General features: G+C 35.9%; 2 protein-coding genes across 2 annotated transcripts in view; one reads left to right on the forward strand and one right to left on the reverse strand.

Annotated features, from left to right (window-relative positions):
• Positions 1-17,051, forward strand: part of limch1a (LIM and calponin homology domains 1a) — a 53,348-nt gene extending 36,297 nt beyond the window's left edge. Inside the window, exons 17-33 of the mRNA XM_056256837.1 lie at positions 1,289-1,321; positions 2,350-2,482; positions 2,572-2,729; positions 3,534-4,002; positions 4,692-4,995; positions 5,589-5,707; positions 6,260-6,347; positions 9,905-9,930; positions 10,281-10,394; positions 11,755-11,847; positions 11,926-12,131; positions 12,450-12,544; positions 13,308-13,416; positions 13,655-13,741; positions 15,616-15,724; positions 15,805-15,907; positions 16,689-17,051. Of these exons, the coding sequence (XP_056112812.1) occupies positions 1,289-1,321; positions 2,350-2,482; positions 2,572-2,729; positions 3,534-4,002; positions 4,692-4,995; positions 5,589-5,707; positions 6,260-6,347; positions 9,905-9,930; positions 10,281-10,394; positions 11,755-11,847; positions 11,926-12,131; positions 12,450-12,544; positions 13,308-13,416; positions 13,655-13,741; positions 15,616-15,724; positions 15,805-15,907; positions 16,689-16,714 (2,272 nt within the window). The 3' untranslated portion in view covers positions 16,715-17,051. The remainder of the gene's footprint in view (positions 1-1,288; positions 1,322-2,349; positions 2,483-2,571; positions 2,730-3,533; positions 4,003-4,691; positions 4,996-5,588; positions 5,708-6,259; positions 6,348-9,904; positions 9,931-10,280; positions 10,395-11,754; positions 11,848-11,925; positions 12,132-12,449; positions 12,545-13,307; positions 13,417-13,654; positions 13,742-15,615; positions 15,725-15,804; positions 15,908-16,688) is intronic.
• Positions 17,052-18,579: 1,528 nt separating this feature from the next.
• phox2ba (paired like homeobox 2Ba) lies at positions 18,580-21,293 on the reverse strand. The gene is made up of 3 exons (XM_056256753.1): positions 21,182-21,293; positions 20,596-20,783; positions 18,580-20,135 (listed from the first exon to the last, which is right to left on the reverse strand). The coding sequence occupies exons 1-3, from the start codon at positions 21,291-21,293 to the stop codon at positions 19,836-19,838; spliced, it is 600 nt and encodes a 199-aa protein (XP_056112728.1). The 3' UTR covers positions 18,580-19,835.
• Between the last annotated feature and the right edge of the window lie 1,488 nt (positions 21,294-22,781).

The following is a 22,781-nucleotide window of genomic DNA, read 5'->3' on the forward strand; positions in this document are numbered from 1 at the left end:
GCTATAAAGGATTTTATTATAGGAATATTTTATTTAAACACAGACACTCTCATTTAAAGAGTTCAGCTTTGCTTACAAGTCATTAGAGTGTGGCATTTTGGATAGAGCAGGTGATCTAATGCAGTTATGGCTAACATCACTTATGGCACCTTTAAAGTCAACATAAATGCTCCTCAGATACTGAGATACTGTGTGAATATTTTGCTAGCTATTTTTTATTTTTTAATAAAGTTGACTGTGTAATCCTGCACAATAAAATCAGGAAAGTACACTAAGAAAGTAAATAGGTTGCATTTTTATTTCATATTGATTAATTAAATGATGATTAACACATAAAAAAAGATCAGTGGAGTAATTTTCCTGCACAGTGTCAAACCCCTTTTAAATTATATCTAAAATTAAGCTTTTAAAAATAAAAAATAAAAACAATTATATTGGGCAGTAGCTAATATTTATATACTGTGTGTGTGTGTGTGTGTGTGTGTGTGTGTGTGTGTGTGTGTGTGTGTGTGTGTGTGTGTGTGTGTGTGTGTGTGTGTGTGTGTGTGTGTGTGTGTGTGTGTGTATGTATATATATATACAGTATATACAACCTAATTTCCTCAAACCTCATTTGCGTTTTTTGTAAAATGCAATAAAATCAAGAATTTGTGATTTTTTTATTTCTCTTGAACCTTTATTTAACTGACAAAAGTGCAAAGAAAAGATTTCCCATGTTTTCACCGACCAACTTAATTTAAATTTGTAAATGATTTTGATAGCTGCAGCACATTCCAAAAAAGTTGGGACAGAGGCAAAATAAAAGAGAAAAGATTATAGAATATCCAACTGTTTTAAAACAGTCCACACTGATTAGGTGAATTAGATGAGAGTATTGTGTTCGGGAATAATAGTACCATCCACCAAATACTCAGTCTTTGCAAGCAAAGATGGATCATGCCTCACCACTTTATGCCAAATTTCACGCAATTCAAAAATCACATTTCTCAATGCAAGATTGCAAAGAATTTAACTCTTTCACCATCTACCGTTCGTAATATTGAATATCTCAGGCTGTGCATTTTACAAAATGTCCCAGCTTTTCTGGAAATAGGTATTTCCAATATATATATAATGTGTGTGTGTGTGTGTGTGTGTGTAATTGTAATATAATGAGGTAAGTTTTTATTTTGATGGGTATAATCAGTATTTTATATTTATAAATGTATGTGCTTAGTGTTCTATGTTCATCTGTTTTGTTTTGTTTTCAACTTTATTTATTTACTTTTTTTATTCATTAATGTTCTAGATTCAGAGCTACTAGTGTTTCTGATGAAACAGAGTAAGTTTCTTTTATTTCCTCTCTATCTTTCCGTCTTTCATTCCTTTTCTTTCTTGCTGTTGCTGCAGAACTGAGCAGTTGCATGTACTATAAACACGTGTTAAAACAGTGTCTCTATTCACATGCAGATACAACCATTTTCTAAACTGACTTACTCTCTCTTACTCTTTATGCATGCATATTCAAAAGCTAAGTAGTCAAGCCTGCCCCTACACATGCATGTAATGGCATATGTTTGAATCTTTCTCATGGTTTGCTGTTGTGGATACTTATTGTCCCTGGAAGTGGTTACACATGCATACACACTTTTATAACCTCAATCCACTACAGCATACCCAGTTGCATTAAGAGATAGTGAAAAATTTAAAATGAATTTACTCGCCTTCATGTTGTTCTAAATCTATATGACTAGATGAGGGGGAAAAATGAGAATGTAGTCACTCTTTTTCATGCACGCATTTATAATAAATTGGACGTTTCAAGCTTTCAGTTCTCAAGTTCCTCAGATTTCTGTCTGTTTCTTACATAAAGCTATTGTATGGCTTCATAAAATAAGTCGTAGTCTATATATATATATATATATAACCAATTACAACCAAAAGATTGGTTATATATACAGTATGTACACCTGTATATATCGGAAAAGAAAATTAGTAGTTCAATAGTTTATTAAATGGTATTATGATAATATGGGTTTTGAACAACATGATTGTTTCTTGAACAATAAAAAAAAATGTAATTGTCATATATGTAGATGTAGATCTACATTTCCCGTAGTTGTTCTGTTTGTATTGTACATGGTCCTGATAACCATATGTTGTTCTTCTACTCACATTTCTTCTACATCATTCCTAATTAACATCATACTGACATTTCATATCTTTTATCAAGAATTTCCTGTCTTTGTGCCTTCAGGTCTCAGAGGAAGAGATAATATTATTTTGGATCTGACTTTAATTTCGTTTTTCTTCATCTAAAAGCATTACAGCACTTATAAATGTGCCTTTGTTTTTGTTTGTTATTCAAAGGAGTGTGAGTTTGATTGACATGCGTGATGAAGAGGATGAGCTTGCCTACCTTCGGGCGCACAGCCAATCACGGCATGAGCACCTACACAACCAGTACAATAAACTCAAAGAGGAGGAGGACCAGTGGCAGGACGTGAGTCATACAGTACAAACCCACACACAAACACATATTTAACAAGCTCACAAGTGTATACATGTACGTTTTCTGGCTTCTGTGTGTAGGATTTGGCTCGCTGGAAGAGTCGGAGACGAAGTGCTTCTCAAGATCTGATCAAAAAGGAAGAGGAGAGGAAGATGATGGAGAAACTAATGACAACGGATGGAGGATCCGCCTATCGCAGAAAGAGCATCAAAACATACAAAGAAATAGTAGAAGAGAAGTGAGACAATTTGAAATCTTTACACCCTGTAGATTTAGATTGATGCACGTTTTGGCATTGAAGTACAGTGACAAGGCAACTGTTTAGTGAATTTGTGTTTTAGAATTTATCAGGACTGCCTTAGGGTCAATGACATGAGGCATTGACTTTTTTTTTTGTCTGATTTATTAATGTGTTAAAAATACAATCAAGTCATTGTTGAATAGATTCCACCTCCTAGAACGAGCATGTTTTTAATCTTTGTATTTAAATTCATTTAGATATCAGAGATGTCAAAAAAGGAAATTACTGAAAAGTGCACTGCCGGTATCAGTAAGATAAGAATAAATATAAATAAATATTTGTATTCAAAAAGGGACCGTAAAGACTTTTACACTGTAACAAAAAAGTATATTTCAAATAAATGCTGTTCTTTTGAACTTTATATTAATCAAAGAATCCTGAAAAGATGTATCACATTTTCCACAAAAATATCAATTAACAAAAATGTTTTAAATATTGATAATTATAAGAAAAGCACCAAATCAGCATATTATAATTATTTATGAAGGATCATGTGACACTGAAGACTGGAGTAAAATTGATGCTATTCAGCTTTACCATCACATGAATGAATTACATTTTAAAATATATTAAAATGGAATATATTTTGTTATTGGAAAATGTGTTATTACTTTTTACTTTTAGTACATTTCTAAGAACTTTGCACATGTGTCTTAAAGTAAGATTTTTAGTTTTCTTTGTCGCAGACACTCTAATATGCAATTGACATTCTATTGATATCACTCTCTCTCTCTCTTTCAGAGAGCGTAGGGAGCAGGAACTACATGAACAATATTGTAAAGCCTCCACTCCAGAAGAGAAAGCTGCTGTGCTTCAACGTTATGCTCTCCGTTTCACCATCAGCGATGCCATATTGGAGAAACTCCAGCTCCCCAAACTGCCTTCTGCTGCCTCACCCATGCACATGTCACCTCTCCATCAGCCTGAGAAGAAGCCAACATGCACCGCCCTAGTAGAAGCAAAGGTTCCAGAGCCTGCACAAACTACCCAAACACACCCTGTGATCCATGTAGACCAGAAGACTGCACAAAAACAGGCACCGGCGCTGCCCAAAACCACTGAACCATCACCTGGCAAGTCCATCAAAGCTCCAGAAGTCCTGTCAGCACCCACGCGAGTTCCTCCTGCTCCATCAAAGCCTGTACCCCTCATCACCCCAAAACCCTACAGCCAGCCAAAATTCAGCCAAGGCCTCCGCAAATCAATAAAGGCAAGGATATTTTATCCTGGACATTAAGCTCAATAACCAATTCATTTAAAAATGAACTAGGTAAGGTAGGACAATATTGGGATTTTCAAACTTTTGGATACCAAGGACACGCAAATATGATAATTTCCCTGGAAAATACACTCTTACGGAAATATAAAGACAGCTATAGACCCATTTAAACAATATGAGAAAAGGTATATTATATATATAAATTAAATAGTTGGCTTTTAATGAATATACTGTATCTTTGAAAATATCATTACTACACATGAAGCCAAAGCAGAATTATTAAAAAATAAATTAATTAGAAAAACAAAATACTTTCTTCGCCTCAAATTTTATGTGGTCCCCAGACCCCAGTTTGAAACCTAATGAGACCATGTTTTCTTGGGATAGTTCACCCAAAAATTACTCACCCTCTTGTTGTTCAAAACCTGTATGGCTTTCTTTCTTGCGTAAAACACAACAGAAGTTATCTATCAGAATGTTGCTTTCTTCCATATCATGAAAGCGAATGGGAACAGTCGAGGTTACCATTCGCTTCCTGTGTATGAAAAATACCAACCTAGACATTTTGCTAGACTCCTTTTGTGTTCCATACAAGAATGACATGAAGGTGAGTAAATAATCTCTCATTTTTGGGTACATAATTAGCTTGAATAAATGTGTGTTCTTTGTTTTTAATACAGAGTGATGGGCTGATACGTGTGAATGGTGAGAGCACTCAGCAGGAGAGCAGAGAGAGGGACGATAGAAATTCCATGCATCGTCCTATCAACTTCTCTCCCTCACCTCCAAAGCCAGCCACTCAAAGTCTACAAAATGAGGAGCTCATTGTGTTAGAAGCCTCAGACCACCAGCAAAACTTACAGACTTCCATTCCTGAACAAGAGAAAGAAGTTGTAAAGATGGAAAAGGAATGTTCTCTTATTTCTCAAGAAGAGAATATCAAAGAAGACAACTCAACCGCACTATCGTTGTCAGAACCAGCAGGTAGAAGAATATAATATTATCCAAAGTTTTCATTTTTTTAGGGGTAATATAATGCGAAATAAACTTCATCTCCGGTCCAAAAAGTAAATTTATTGAAATTAAAGTGATAGTTCACCGCAAAAATGAAAATTCTGTCATCATTTACTCACCCACTGTACACTGTATGACTAATTGTTCTTCTGTTTTGAGAAATGTCTTTTTTGTCCATACAATGGAAGTCAATGGGCTCCAATGTTGTTAGGGTCCCAATGTTCTTCAAAATATCTTTTGTTATCCACAGAATAAAAAAAAAATGCATACACGTTCAGAGCGACAAAAGGGTGAGTAAATAATAACAGAATTTAGGTGGACTATCTCTTTAAGTAGTTCCAACTTTCGTAACTTTCTGATGTCAGCTAGATTAATACATTGATGCTTGACTGCTCACATTTCACATCAACAATGCCAATTGTGTTCAGCAACTTTACACTAAGTGTGTTTACATGCAAACTTCTAATCAAGCACATATAAAGTAATATGATGTGTGACCCCTTTAAAGGAAAGGTATATACTGAATCATTTTTATATTAACTTATAGTTTCCTATTTTATCAGGAAAGCAGCCAGTGCCAGACACAATGATGAAGCTCAGCTGTGTTGTCACAACAACCATAGTGACAGAACTCACCCAGACACACCAAATCCCACCAAATGACACGTCCTGCACAGAGCAGGTGGGCCTTGATTTCGCTCTTTTCACTTTTTAATAAAAGTTCAATGGTTTTTGAAACACATCCACTGATTCCTAAATATAAAGCCTAAAGTTGGCGGAAAGTAAATGATTAGTTGGGGACTAGACCGGATCTTGTTCAGGAGACTTCTGTTTGGTGCATCTTTAAACTTTGATACTTCTGATTGGTCAGTAGTTGCATTCACGACTTCTAAACTGTTTAATTTCCAATATAGCTGCACTAGTTTTATGTCTTCACAAGTAATAAAATAATTCCAAATAAATAATAAATAAACCAATATTTAAAATTACAAGTTGCCATGTAATAACCAGGATAATGTATAGTCAGCTGGTCATTTTCACAAAATAGACACAAATTTAGTTCAGGATGGGGTCCTGGTCACCCTGTTAGGGTTTATTTTTTTGCATATCATACCTTGATGAATAGGGTGAATGTGCTACTGTATACTATATACTGATTGGAAACCTGCTTTTATTTCCATTGACTTTGTGAAAAACACGAGAATCTTTAATGATTTCCTTTCATTCCCATCAGCTTGGTTCAGTCCATAATTCATGTGATTTGAGCTCAACTGCCGAGACCAGCAAGGCTGACCAGACTTCATACTCACTCTCACTGACAGGTAATACAACTCCACTTGCCACGTCCTTAATCTCTCATAATGTGATGAACAAATTAATCCTTACTCCAACTTTCCCACTTTTTAGTCCTCCATTTACCTCCACTGAATCTTCTTTTGGGTTACCTTTCTTTCTGGTTTATCTTTTTCGATCTTTTTCTCTTGCTTTTTGTCTCTTTCATTGACTATCCATCTTTTCTGGCTGGTATCATTTGATGTGCGTGTGGGTCTGTTAGAGTCCTCACATACCTCTAGTAGCTCTAGGTTACGCTGGGAGTTCTTCGCTCCAACAGGTAAAACTGATAGATGAGCTAATGGCACAGGGCTTCCTTCTCCATGAACAGCAGATAATCCATCTGCATCATCTCTCGTCTGTCAACCTCCTTTGACTTCTCCTGTGGAGGTGCATTGTAGAGTAAACGCTTGTCTGCTGAGGGCACTGTGAGGCAATACTTTTTAAACTGTATTTAAATGTAGAGGAAAGTGGGGTAAACAGTGCCACTTTAACTTAATTTGTCCTATAGTTAAGGACAAAGGAGACAGATGTGAAACATATATTACACACTACCGTTCAAAAGTTTGGGGTCAGTAACCCAGACAGCAACATAGTGTCGGCCCAGATCCGGCCCACATCTTGTACACGTGGATTCAACACGTACCAGATGTGAGCCGAATCTGGGCGGACACAATGTTGCTGTCTGGGAAGTTTGGTTACACTTTATTTTAAGGTGACATAGTTACATTGTACTTACTCAAATAAGTACTAAGTAATATTAATTAACTACACGTACTTACTATAGAGTTACAGTTAGGGTTTGGTAAAGGGTTAGTTACTTGTAAATTATGCATAATTTACTGTTATTACTATAGTAAATACATGTAGTAACTATACGTAACCTTCAAATAAAACTTCTTTTTTTTTTTGTGGAAATAAATTATTAAATTTAATTCAGCAAAGACACATTAAATTGATAAAAACTGACAGTAAAGACTATTTGTTCCAAAAAATGATATTTAACATAAATGCAGTTCTTTTGTAACTTTCTATTCATCAAAGAAACATGTATCATAGTTTCCACTTTCCACACAAATATTAAACAGCACAACTGTTTTCAACATTGATAATAAAAATAGTTTCTTGAGCACCAAATCAGCATATGAAGACTGGAGAAATTATGCTGACGATTCAGCTTTGCCATCACAGGAATAAATTACATTTTAATATCAGTTATATGTTATATTGTAAAAAATATTTCACACTATTACTGATTTTACTGTGATTACTGTAACACATTTTACTGTGTTAAATGCCGGCTTGGTGTGTATAAAAGAGTTCTTCAAATCATATTTAAAAAATCTTACCGACCCTAAGCTTTTGATTATTATATTATATTATATTATATTATATTATATTATTACAAATAAAAGTTATGCACTGAAAATGTACCAATATGTAGGATATATATTTTTGCTTTGACATTAAATGTATTTCACTTGCAGAATGTAGAACATTGTAGAGATGTAGAAAATTTCCTTTGACTTTGATTTACCAGTATATAGTATATATTATTTACTAGTATAGTCACATGACAAAAGTCTTGCCATTTCTTATTGAGGTGTAAACTGAGGTGATTGAGTTTACCCACTCTACTCACTCACTCAACTAAAGACCTTTCCTTCTAAACATAGATGTGTGCGTCATTTTGTCCTCATCAGGCATCAGTAGCATGGACATACACTCACCGGCCACTTTATTAGGTACCCCATGCTAGTAACGGGTTGGACCCCCTTTTGCCTTCAGAACTGCCTCAATTCTTCGTGGCATAGATTCAACAAGGTGCTGGAAGCATTCCTCAGGGAGTTTGGTCCATATTGACATGATGGCATCACACAGTTGCCGCAGATTTGTCGGCTGCACATCCATGATGCGAATCTCCCGTTCCACCACATCCCAAAGATGCTCTTTTGGGTTGAGATCTGGTGACTGTGGAGGCCATTTTAGTACAGTGAACTCATTGTCATGTTCAAGAAACCAATTTGAAATGATTAGAGCTTTGTGACATGGTGGAAGTAGCCATCAGAGGATGGGTACATGGTGGCCATAAAGGAATGGACATGGTCAGAAACAATGCTCAGGTAGGCCGTGGCATTTAAACGATGCCCAATTGGCACTAAGGGGCCTAAAGTGTGCCAGGAAAACATCCCCCACACCATTACACCACCACCACCAGCCTGCACAGTGGTAACAAGGCATGATGGTTCCATGTTCTCATTCTGTTTACGCCAAATTCTGACTCTAACATCTGAATGTCTCAACAGAAATCGAGACTCATCAGACCAGGCAACATTTTTCCAGTCTTCAACTGTTCAATTTTGGTGAGCTCTTGCAAATTGTAGCCTCTTTTTCCTATTTGTAGTGGAGATGAGTGGTACCCGGTGGAGTCTTCTGCTGTTGTAGCCCATCCGCCTCAAGGTTGTGCGTGTTGTGGCTTCACAAATGCTTTGCTGCATACCTCGGTTGTAACGAGTGGTTATTTCAGTCACTGTTGCCCTTCTATCAGCTCGAACCAGTCTGGCCATTCTCCTCTGACCTCTGGCATCAACAAGGCATTTCCGCCCACAGAACTGCCGCTCACTGGATGTTTTTTCTTTTTCGGACCATTCTCTGTAAACCCTAGAGATGGTTGTGCGTGAAAATCCCAGTAGATTAGCAGTTTCTGAAATACTCAGACCAGCCCTTCTGGCACCAACAATCATGCCACGTTCAAAGTCACTCAAATCAACTTTCTTCCCCATACTGATGCTCGGTTTGAACTGCAGGAGATTGTCTTGACCATGTCTACATGCCTAAATGCACTGAGTTGCCGCCATGTGATTGGCTGCTTAGAAATTAAGTGTTAACGAGCAGTTGGACAGGTGTACCTAATAAAGTGGCCGGTGAGTGTATGTTAGCACTCCATGGGCATATCATAGATTTATTTAATCTGATCATTGCGCAGTCATGCTCAGAAATGAATTATGTAGAACTTAGGATGTTCTGTTTTATATTGCTTTTACTGTTGTTTTCATGTCTGTATTTTAACAAATCTCAGAGAATACACCCTTCTTGTTTTGGCCCCATGTATACCTAGTATTCATATCCATCTCAGGTGATAGAATCACAATCTGTGATCAAAAGTGGTCAAATACACAGTGTGACTTGACCAAACTGCATTTGTAGTGTGAAGTAGCCACAAAATCTGATACCCTTAAAATCATAAGTGGAAACAGGAGGTGCATTCGAGGTGCATGTAAATAATAATAATGTAATAAGTGTAAACAGGGATCTGTCTTGAAAGAGGACCATGAGATGGATGTGAGTATCGGGTGTTAACAGAGCCATTATGCCTCAACACTTTCCGTCTATCTCTTTGTTTGTGTCATTTTAGTGTTTTATGCTCTGTGTATCTGTGCACCAGTTTAAACTCCTGTGGTGCTATCGCTTTCATTAGCGTAAGACGATATAATTGAGTATATGATGAGTTTCTAAAGCCTCTGTTTCCCTCCCCTTTCCTCCACAGAGGGGATTGACTACTCAACTGAATGTGTAAGTACTTCAGTCGTGCCAAACTCACCTATTCTTCCAAAATCTCTACTTATTTCCTCTTCTTGCACCTCTTTTCAGTCTTTTTTTCCCTTGGTAGCCACTCATTGGATGTGCATTTTAGTCATTTAGGCTGCTAGAGTACTCAAGATGGCTTGAGGGGAGCAGATTGTGTTTTATGTCTTTTCCCGTTGCATTGCTTCTCACTGGTGTTGTGTTTCAGCGTCTCAGACCAACTTTCAAGTGCTCATGCTTATAACTGTTGATACAGTGTAGGTGCACCCTGTCTTCTTACATTCCTTTCCTTTCCTTTTCTTCCTTTCTTCTTCTGTATGTGTGTGTGCGTGAATCAGATTGAAACCCCAATGCTGAATCTTGCAAAAAGGGTTGATCACTGGACGTGGGATCCTAATGAAGAGCGTAGACGGCAGGAGAGATGGCAACAGGAGCAGGAACGCCTACTGCAGGTATACAATAGCCAGCTTGGGGTTTGTCTGAGAGAAGTGCGCACCACAAAACTGTTATTGGTGTAGGTGTCAGTATTCTGGTCCGCATGAGATTTTCCTATCTGTCCTCTCTTTTCTCCAATTTATCATTATCACACCGTTTGTTGACTTCCTCTATAACCGGACCCAAACTTGTATGACTTCTTTACTTCTGTGGAATATGAAAGGACAAATTTAAAAAGACGAAGATAAAAGAAAATTTGAGGAACAAATTTCGAAGAAATCACTTGTGTGTTTCATACGAAAAGTGACACGAAAGGCTTTTACATTATTACAAAAAATTAATTTCAAATACTGTTCTTTTGAACTTTCTATTCATCAAAGAATCCTGAAAAAGTTTCCACAAAAATATTAAGCAGCACATCGGTTTTCAACTGAGATAAAACAAAAACAAATTTGGAGCACCAAATTAACATATTAGAAGTATTTCTGGAGGATCATGTGACACTGAATAACGCAGTAATGAATTCAGCTTTGCCATTAACATATATGTAATGATTTTACCGACGGGTTGCAAATAAAGTTGAACGCAGGATCTAAGGAAGCAGTAAACATTTTTTTAACATAGAACATAAGAAACGTGAAAACAGAACAACTGAACAAAGGAAACTGAGGGCTTAAATACACAGAGGTAAATGAGGGAACAGTGAACGTAATCAGTAACTAAGGGAATAAACTGGCACTCACTAGCAAACTAGGTCAACCTACAATGACAGGGCAAACAGGAACAGGGAAAACAGAACCAAAACACAAACTAAACCAAAACAGAGCGTACACGTTACAAATATATATTAAACAGTTATTTTAAATAACAATAATATTTTACAATATTACTGTTTTCACTGTATTTTTGATCTAATAAATGTAGCCTTGGAAGCATGAGACATTTTTCAAAAACATAAAAAAAAAAAAAATTCTTAGTTTTCCCAGTTTTTCTTAGAGTTCCTGGTTACACTTTATTTTAATGTGCTTTTGTTAGTTTAATTTAAATATATATGTACTGAGTAATATTAATTAGCAAAATGTGCTTACTGTATAATTAGGGTTAGTTGCTTGTAACTATGCCTAATTTACTGTTATTACTAGTATATGTAAGATGTGTAACACGGATACTGTAAAATACAGAGTTACCGAGTTCCTCCATTAGACCAGAACAAAGCGTTTATAAATATTGTTATTCATTGTTATTGCAAGGAAAAGAGCGACCAGCTCATTCTTCAAAATGTGTTCTTTTGTGTTCCTTGGAAAAAAGAAAGTTGCACAAATTAATCTTTTGGTGTGAAATATTTCTTTCTTTAATCCCTCTTTTCTTTCTCTGTAGGAGAAATATCAGAGAGAGCAGGAGAAACTGAAGGAGGAGTGGGAGAGAGCGCAGAGAGAGGTGGAAGAGGAGGAGAGGAGACACCATGAAGAGGTGTGTCTTCAAATTGTTTTACATGAACGACTAATGACGATTCTTAATGACGACTAATTAGTTCTTAATCTATAATAGGAGAGGCGGATACTGGAGGAAACTGTGACCCCACTGACCCCTCGCACCTCACTTTTATCATCCGGTATCGTGACCGAGGCTCCGTCCCTCACCCAGCCCTCAGTCCCACAGGACACTATTGTCCTCTCCTTGGCTGACTGGGAGAAGAAACAGGAAATGCTGGAGAAACAGGCACAGACGAACCAGAGTAACAGACTGACACACAGGTGGAATATATGCAAAATCCATATACCTTTTCCACCGAAACAGTGCTGATGCTGGTATTCAGCCAGGCGATCTGCGAATCTCTCTCAGAATGGCTTGCGTTTCCACTGAGCAGAGTGATAATGTGATTGACTATGTGACTACGGTAACCTGCCCGCAAAAAAAAATAATAATCTAAAATTCAACGTAATTTAATTCAGTGTCATTGTGCCATATTGAGCTGGCTTTGATGTGTCATTGGAAAAGTTGTAACAAAAAAATACAAATTCAAATGTTGACAATGTCAAATGGTTTTTCAATGTTCAATTTAACCTCTCTAGCCCTGATCAAGTAATCGCACCAGCTCAGCAGAATGGTCAGAGGATTGAACCTCAGGAGAGCCAAACAGCTACACCACAACTGCAGTTTATACAAGGTAAGATACACACACTAGCCTTGGGTCAATCTGGGTCAAATCTTTTGAAAATCTAGTTAAATGTGATGTTTGTTGGTTTTATTCATTTTTGAAGAAAAAAGATGTTTCTACAAAAAACACACTAAAAATGTGGATGCTTCACATTGGTGGTTGAGGAGATTAGTAATTATATTGCCACACCTGCGCAGTGCATAATGTGGGAAGGCAGAGCAAGAAAGCTTGCCTTTTGCATTTTTAACAAATATATTATTTAAAATAATTGTAATAATCAAAAATATTATTGTTGTTTTATTATAAATTATTATTATTGTAATAAATTATTATTATTGTAACACTACATATGTTATATTATGTTTTATAAAATATACTTTTTTGAGTCATGAATATCAAGTGGTTTTCTTAGGGTTACTACATTTGACCCGAACAAAGCTTTCATAAAAAATATCTGATATTGTTTTAAAACAAAAATTAACGACCTTGACACATCTAAAAGGGATCGTCTATTGATTTCTTGTCACAATTTCTTCCTGCATGTTGGTTACACCACACTGCTTTTGACAAAAGGTTTTTAGAAACAGCCAAATATCTTATATCAACATTTGAGAAATCATTAAATAATAAAAATAGCCCAGACCTAATGGAAGAACATCTTTTTTTAATGCCTTACTCATCTGCCACAATAATATTTCTATTATATAAATCACAATGCATATTCAATTAAACCAGCAAATTAGCAGACACACTTTTTTCTGTGTTATTACAGATGGCTCTTGGAGCTGTAAGTCTAAAGGTGGGCAAGAGGATTTGAAGAAAACTGCCTCACTTGATCGCAAACAGAGTCCACCCCAGAGCCAGACCACGGGGATGAGGAGGTGTGTGTGTTTGGGGATGCATGCTGGCTTGCTTACACACATGTGTGCTAAAATGCTGCTTGGCTTTGCTATGAGTGAAGGATGTTTAAAAGATCAGATCAGTATGAATTTTTTTTTTTTTCGTTTTTTTTCTGGCACATGACACATTTCTGCATATGACTTGCTTTCACAGTTCTGTGTCTCTATGCGCGCGTGTGTGTGTGTGTGTGTGTGTGTGTGTGTGTATGGCTGATGGCAGGACTGGGTCGTGTGAAAATGTTTTAGGGACACACCCATCAAAATCACCCACACCATCACAAGACACGCCACCTCCATCACCCAGCAGGTACGAGCCTTCCCTCCAACACATACTCGATCGCATATGCGTGTGTGTATGTGGAGCGTTTCAGGAATAGGCTTTAAATGCATTTGTGCGCTTCAGCCAGAAACAGTGACTGGGTCATGCCGTTGAACTGGACTATAAGATTTAATGTATCTTCTTAAAATGCAAAAGTATTAGTTTCAATTTGGTGTATGGTCACCATACGTATAAGGCATATCAAATGCTTTCATTTCAGGAGTTACATAATCATGCCAAGTGCTTATGTGCACACAATCCCATTCATTTAAATTGCATATTTGCATTGCATTTTGCTTTTGTTACCACTTTAAAGTATATATTTTAGGGGTCCAAAACTGTGGGACCATATCGTTGTTGTTTCTTAAAATCATTTAAATCTGCAAATAAAGTTTCAGGATTAAAAAAAAAAAAAAAAAAAAAAAGAATTTTTATTGAAAACAGTTTTATTAAAATAGACAATAATGGTCTTTTAAGACTTTTGGTCCCCACTGTGCATAAACCTATTTATACTATTTATAGTTACACAGATATGGTAAAGCTGCATTCACGGCATGTTGTAATTACCGTAATTTCGAGATGACAACACGCAACGTTCTACTCGGAGCTGTTCACGTCCTCGGGCTGGGAATGATGCGTTTCTATGGAAAAATGATCAATGCCTAAATGAATCTGCAGCGGTCACGTGGTACAAGGAAGTGAACACTCTTTACAAGTTGAAATCTCGTAATTACGGCGTGGCGTGAACGCACCGTAACACTTTACAATAAGGTCCCGTTAGTTAACATTAGTTAATGCATTAACTAACATTAACTAACAATGAGCAATACATTTGTTGCAGTATGTTAATGTTAGTTAATATAAATACAACTGTTCATTGTTAGTTCATGTTAGCTCATGTCCATTGAATAATATTAACATACTTTTGTTTTGAATAATGTATTAGTAAATGTTCAAATTAAATGTTGAAACTAAGATTAATACATGATTTAGAAGTGTTTTTCATTGTTCATGTTAACTAATGTTAACAAATGAAACCTTATTGTAAAGTGTTACCGATATTGTAACTGTTGTTATTTCAAGAAGTCAGTGTCAAAGTTTTACAATGGGTGTGTCTCAATCAGCTCTAGTTCAGCAAAATCCTTCCAGTGCACCTAAAAAGTCCCACAATGCAGTTATTTCATGGATCCAGGATACTATGCATCCTGATAAAGTTCCCTTGGCCTTTGGAATTAAAATAGCCCCACATCCTCACATACCCTTCACCATACCTAGAGATTGGCATGGGGTACTTTCCATAAGATCATATCTCAATGCAGATCAATACAGCTATTAGGCTAACTGAAATAAAACCATGCCAATCTCTAGGTATGGTGAAGGGTGTGTGATGATGTGGGGCTATTTTAATTCCAAAGGCCAAGTGAACTTTATCAGGATGCATAGTATCCTGGATCCATGAAATAACTTTCCTTTAAAAATAAAAATCAGCTTGCCTCTATGGGAATTTAACAAAGGGGTGTCCTGACTTATGCACCCTGTATTTTAAGGAAGAACATTTATTTATTTACGATACATTATTCTTCCATAAAGAAAATTGGTGTACTTAAAGGTTGGAGTTTTCCTCATTTTTTTAATTAAGTTATTAAGATCAATTTCCAAAAGATGATTTTTTTATTCCTCCTTTTAGTCAACTTTAGCATGGGTGTGTTCACTTATGCTAAGCACTGTAATTACTTAGTCAAAATAAGTACCTACTCAAAAGAGTATGCGATTTCAGACGCAGCCTCTCACACCCTAGGGACGCTAGGGAACTGATTGAGACTCACTCAATAATATGTGGCTTTGTGTGGCGCCCTCTGCAGGTCAGTAAGTGGAAAGAAACTTTGCTCCAGCTGTGCACATCCGTTGGGTAAAGGAGCAGCTATGATCATTGAAACCTTGGGGCTGTACTTTCATATTCAGTGTTTTAAGGTAATTCTCGTTTGTGTTAGTCTCTGTGTATACGTGAGTAACGTCTACGTCTTCTTATATGAATATCTGATGTGTTCTAGTGTGGCGTGTGTAAAGGGTTACTTGGCGACACAAGTGCTGGGACTGACGTCCGAATTCGAAATGGACTTCTTAATTGTCAAGAATGCTACATAAAATCAAGGGGTGAGTCAATGTGCGTGATCCTAAATGTGCAGGTTATTGTGATTGTAGTTTTTTTGCATTTTGTAAGATAATCTGTGATCAAAAACATGTTCTAAAAACCATTAGCTTTTAATTAATTTGAATAATTTTAGAAAATAATCTCAATATATTTGTCAATATATTTAAATCACATAAGAGGTTTTCATTTTCTGACAAACCACGATTCAAATGATGTACAGTGTTTAATAGCATTCTGTAATGAATGATTTTTGAACAGAATAAACTAAAATTGTATGTATCCTAAATAATAAACAAGTAAAACAAGTAAAATTACATTTTTATAATATAATTACATATGTAATTTATCTAATATATCTAATTATAATATTTTCACACTTTTTACATAATTTGACAGTTTGACTGGAAATTATGCACAATACAAATAATTCAGTTTTTTTAATACATCACATATCCCATATTTTATATCAATCTCCTCATTGACATTCTCTCCTTGGTAGTTCTCTGTTTGTTAATTATTCATTTATTTATTTATTTTATAACCTTTTTTAGTAGTAAAAAAAGTGTTTGTGATGGAAACCGAGGGACATTTATAATTTGTGTAATTGTTTATGTATTTGGTTATGATTGCTTCATCTTTTTAGATTATCATAGTTTTTTCAATGTAAAAATATTTTTATGATTTATTTTTTTCTTCTTTAAGGTCCCCTTGGGTCTGGGACAAGGTTAAAACGGTACAATACAATTTTTAGGCAAGTTTTAATGCGCTCCTTCTTCCTTGCAGCTGCTGGCCAGCCGACAACATTGTGAGGCCTCTGCACTTCTGACAAGGAAATGGAACCGGAATCAGGTTAAACCAAGCCAGGACCAGACCCAAGAAGAACGGATTTTATGTTTCTACAACATTTCCAACTATTTTCCTTACAGCACAATCAAAGCACATATACATCAACATCAGAACTGGAATCATGAACGCATGATGGGTTTTCCTCTGGACTTTGACTGTTTTTGTGCTTATATGACATGATAAAGAGTTTAAAAAATATATTACAGCGAGTCTGTTAATACTGTTAGTTTTACACTTTCGAATGAGTACTGGTGGAACTTTACCTCACAGTGGCCATGTTACACACAGTTCAATAGCAATGAGGCCAGAAACATACCTTACGCAAATGCAGACGTGCTTTAAATGCATCAGTAACAAACCTCAGTACTTAATGGGGGAGAGAGATCATGTCAAATGCCTGTGCCGTTAACCCAAATACAAACCCATTTCAGGAAAAGCTGGGACATTTTATCTTTAACCTTTACGTAACTGACAAAAGTATAAAGAAAAGATTTCCAATGTTTTCACTTGACCAGTATTTCGTAAATATAAACACATTTTGATTTTGATGGCTGCAACAAAAAGTCGGGGACAGAGGCATGTTTTCCACTGTCACATCACCTTTCCTTTTAATTACACTTTTAAATAGTTTGGGAATTAAGGATACTAATTGTTGCAAAGTGAAATTTTTGCCCAATCTTACCTGATACTGTCCAGCTGCTCAGTGGTCGTCAGGTTTCCTGCCCTGCCCGACGATGACTGAGATTTCTCTGGATTCCCTGAATCTTTTCACAATATTATGTATGGTAAATGGTGAAAGACCTGAATTCTTTGCAATCTTGCATTGAGAAATGTGATTTTTGAATTGTTTGGCAATTTTCTCATGAAATTTGGCACAGAGTGGTGAGCCATGACCCATATTTATTCATAAAGACTGAGCCTTTGGTGGATTGTACTATTATTCCCAATCATGATACCCTCATCTAGTACCAATTCACTTGCTTATTGTGGACTGTTGCAAAACAGTTGAACTTTTTTTGGAGTGTGTTGCAGCCATCAACTTCAAAATGGGTTTATATTTAGAAAATACAATTAATTGGTCAGTGAAAACATTGGAAATCTTCCAATGTAAAAATTAACAAATCACAGATTCTTGATTTTATTGCATTTTTCAAAATGTCTGAACTTTCCTGGAAACGAGGTTGTACTTATTTAGTGTACAATAATGTCATGGAATTAAAAACATGTTTACATGTTGTTCTTTAAATACACTGTAACATGGCCACTGTAATGTATAGTGTGACTGAGTCCATTTCTATTGTTAGGTAGCACAAACGTCCAGAAAATTTTGCATCTGTTATTTTATTAATAAAAAATAATCTCAGTTTTTGTAATGGTCTTGCAGGTCTCTCACATTATTAATAAATGTTAGGCAACTGTTGTTGACGAACGCATGATGTGCGACTCTTAGGCCTAGCTGATTTGTCCTGATGCCTTAACTGACAACGTGAAATGAATACTGATAAAATTGTTTATTTTTGGTTTGAAAAAACCTTCTTCATGTCTTCATGAACTGGAGTGGATTTGATTGAAATGTTCCTTCCTCCATTTTGCATTGCCTGTTTTATCCTGTTTGATAAGTTTGATACTTTATTTGTGCAGTATTGTTTAACAACCCATGTAGACAGCATGTTGCTAGCATTTCCATTTGATTCTTTTTCCAACTTTATGTTATTAATATTTACGTTTTGCTCTGCATTTGAATGGTAAGACAATTGCATGATCCCAGTAACTTTCCTTGGTGGCGCTTTACATTACAATGCCAATACATAACATGCTACTAAAATGAATTACTGAAGTAATAACATTAACAGTGTGCAAAGCAGCTCTATAATCAAACATTTTATGTAATAACTGAAGCACTGTAATGTAAAGTGTAACCCTTTTTTAGCTTTTAAAAATGTTCCGTTAAAATCGGTTTTGTGTTCTGTTGCCTTTCTCTCTTCTGCAATGTTGTGCCTTAGAAATGCAATCCAGATAATGTGTCGGCCACCCTTGCATCCAAAGCTTCAAGTTACCAATGTGTATTGGTGAGAGTATTATGCATATGCACTGAGCACTCTGCTTTTACCCTTGTACTTTATTCAAACACTATGAATGTGCAAGCAAGAGATTAAAAAATGAAAAGCACACCCTTTGTAAGCTTTTCATGTCCATGTAGAGATGTCAAATTGTTAAATATCCATATTTATATTCATCTAAATCAGCTGGCAAGGATTTCATATTCTGTTGAATGTCACCAAAATATCAAATACAACAACTACCGATTGTATTCAGCAAAAATAGTATATAATCCCTGCTTTTATAACTTCTTCTTTTGCTTTCTGTTAATATTTGAAATTTGATTAAAACACATCATCATTTAGATACAGGGGGTTTTGACTTGCTTGTTTATCATTTGTTTTATTTTGTGACATTGTAAGAACACGAACTAAAGTAAGGCAATAATTACTGGAAAGATTAGCCAAGGATGAGTGAGATGTGTGTGACAAATAACTTCATATTCTGTATTTATTATACCCTTTTAAAAATGAGCGATGTAAGACAACCTACAAGACGCTGAAATGCAATGGCTTTTATAGCAAGTGTATGTTTTTAAATAAACTATAATAAACTATTTTAAATGCACCTCCACCTTGTGTTTGACTGTAAGTAGAAGACTGAATAATGATGGGGTGACGATTTATTTTGCAACAGCATTCTATAATATGAATATCATTTTAAGGGGGGAAATTTGCAGTTTTGTCACACACTATTAGTTGTTATGAATCACTGGAGCAAAGCTCTCTCTTTTAGAACAAAAAGCAGTAAACGATTACAGTATGTAGAATGATTCTTGTATCCAACTGCATGAATTCAATGCAATAAAATAAGATAAATGTAGCATGCATGTCTCATATGTGTAGGCCTACAAACTTTTTTTAGCATTGTTGGTCATCAAAGAAGATCTTAACCGATAAATAACATAAATAAGGTTAGGAAATGGCACTAGCTGAGATCTAAACAGTGATGTTTGAAATGGCACATCATGTCTTTTACTGCTGCTCAACACATGCACGCAGTAGTAGCACAGTGAGTTAGGTGACCGCTTGACCTCTGTGCTTCAAGAGAAGTTATGCCTAACAAGGGCAGTTCATCTGGAGCTTGGCCCTCTCTGAGACCGCTGGTGTCCTGTTTCTGGTCTTCGGTTAGGGTAAGAGTGGGCTGTGTGCTGTCTGGGTCAGGAACTGTCATTGTTTTGGAGCTGGCATGAGAAGGCAAACTGTGCACTTTCGATGATGACTCAATCCATGTGGCCGCACGCTCCTGTTTACGAAATTTAGCTCGTCTGTTCTGGAACCAGACCTGAATAAAATAAAATAAAAAATCGTTTTAAATAAAATAAAATAAAATAAAAAACCTTTTTAACAAATATACTTTAAATTCGCCTAAAGACTAATAACCGTTTTAAAGCCTGGGGTTCAGCGTAGGCTAATTGTGTTTTGTGGACAACTAACACTGTGTCACATACAGGCATTCACAACCAACACTAGATATTTATGATAAATAAAAAGAGGTTATATAATAGGCCATATCATATAATAATACCTCTGAACATGTTGAAAAACAAAACAAAAAAACAATTATATTATTTTATTTCTCCCCCTTTCTGGTTTGTAGCTTAGGCTACTTACTGCCACTTTTCTCTAAAATGGTAAGCTTTAGGCCCTACTCTTGTTTAAATAATCGGTTTTACGACTATGGAGGTGGTCTTAAACTCTCTGAGCCTAAACGGAACGTAAGATAAGAAGAGAATAACATATACCTGAACTCGAGCTTCAGTAAGATGGATCTCCTGCGCGAGCTCTTCTCGCGTGTAGATGTCTGGATACTGAGTCTGCGAGAACACGCGCTCGAGCGCTTTCAGCTGCGTGCTGGTGAAGATGGTGCGGACGCGTCTTTGTTTGCGTCTCTCCTGGATGCCTCGTTCATAACTCAAAAGATTGCGATGAACTGTAAATTAAATTAAATTTTAATTGAAAATAAATAAAATCAAAAATAAATGTTATACAATTGGTAAATGGACTGTATCTACACTAAAAATATTTAAAATTATTAATTTCTTTAAATAATAATATTAATAAAAATAAAAATCTTACAAACCCCAAACGGTATGTTATAAATAGGCTATATGAAAAGGTATTAATGCTTTTTTTCTGTAGGCTAGTTAAAAGGGTTATAGCTCTTTCAAGTTTTAAATCTTAGTCAAATCTCAAATGCAAATAGTATCCGTAATTAATGTAATATAGGCCTACTAATTAATTAATATGATTAAAGCACAGACCAACCTGTTATGTAATGTGAGGGTTGATGAGAACCGGGCGCCATGAAATGGCAACTGGTTGTGTTACCTAAATTGCACCTGTTATATTGAAAGCTGAAGGGCTGACTGCAGGAGCTGATAGAAGTTCGGCCAGTGTCCATCCCAGACTCGTATGCAGACGTTAGGTAGCTGTACTCCATCATAAGTATTGCAGTATTGAAGTATCTCTGGTGCAGTCCGAACTGTTCTTACGAGAGCCGAGAGGGCTCTGTGGCTTTTATTATCCCCGAATTCAGCTGATTAAGTCGGTTACTGACACGTGGCGGTGGGTCTCATTGTATTATTCTTTTGACATGTCTCTCCATCATCTCTGCCTCCACCTGCATCATATCATTCAGCAGCCTATAATCATCCATTACTATAGACTCTACTATATTTTGCATAAATAAAATGTCCATTGTAAAAAAAAAAACCTTGCTGACATTAAATTTTAAATCACCTTGGATGTTTAGGCCCTAATTCAATTCAACTTAAATTACATCAAACTGACTTAAAAAATAGTAATAACTTGAAATATACGTTGAAAACTGCTTAACTTATTTTGATGAGTTAAAGCAATGTAAAAGCATGTGTAGTCATAACGGATCATATTGGTCCTAAAAGTTACAAAGCAAATCTCTGCCGTTTCCCATTACACTGTGTGAATATAATACCCGAGAGTTTTTACACAACTCAAAACATATATTGATTTGTCATTTAATAGACGATTTATTTATTTATATTCATTCATTTATTCTATCATTCATTTAGTCAGCTTAAAATTTAAATAAGAACGCTCCACACCTCTGAAGGTGTTTTTTATATTGCCTTTACCAGAAATATTTGTGCATTTGTCATTAAAATGTTGCTGTTATTGTATTTGTAATAGTATATTAAAAAGGTCAGATTTTTTCCCCATACAACAATGTAGGCTTTTTATACAGTCCATATTGCACACTTTAATTAAAATTTCAAAAGGACTAAGAATAACGAGGTTGTAAGATGTTTCAGAAATAAAACATTTTGCATATGCAGTATGCGGTGTTTGCTTTTATAGTAAAAACCCTGGTGAAAATATGCAGCAATTTTTCATAACCAAAATTGTTGTATCAAGTTTCTTTGTATAGGCTTTGTAGGCCTTTAGCTATTCACATTTATTTGATCTTACTTAGTTTGAACCTTGCCTGACATTTGACATGAACTAGGTCAAATAGTTATTGTGTCGTGTAAGTTTATATGTAGGTGGAGAAGAGAGACAGGAGATGATAGAGTGGGTTTTGATGCAAATATCCACGCGTCTTTCTTTGTGCTGAACAAGCGAGTATCACGTTGAGCTGCTCAAAAGATTGGCGAGTGTGCAGTCCATCCATCATAACGTTATGAGAGCAACAGTCCTACACAAGAGCACCAGCTGAACAATAATGCTGCCATGATTAGTCGTGTTCGGCTGGTAGGCTACCATTAACAGCGTTTTTAAAAGGGACATCTGCGTACGTGTGAATTTGCCACAGGCACATTTGGGCTTAACAAAAGCTTTCTAATGATATCAAATGATAAATCACATTATTCTGTTACAGATTGCCGAGATTATGACCCATCAAATGATCCAAATTGCTGCACTGAAAGGGGGGACTGGTTAATAAATCAGT

This window comes from Rhinichthys klamathensis, unplaced genomic scaffold, assembly GCF_029890125.1.
Source record: "Rhinichthys klamathensis goyatoka isolate OS25496 unplaced genomic scaffold, OSU_Roscu_1.1 h1tg000133l_1, whole genome shotgun sequence".
NCBI lineage: Eukaryota > Metazoa > Chordata > Actinopteri > Cypriniformes > Leuciscidae > Rhinichthys > Rhinichthys klamathensis.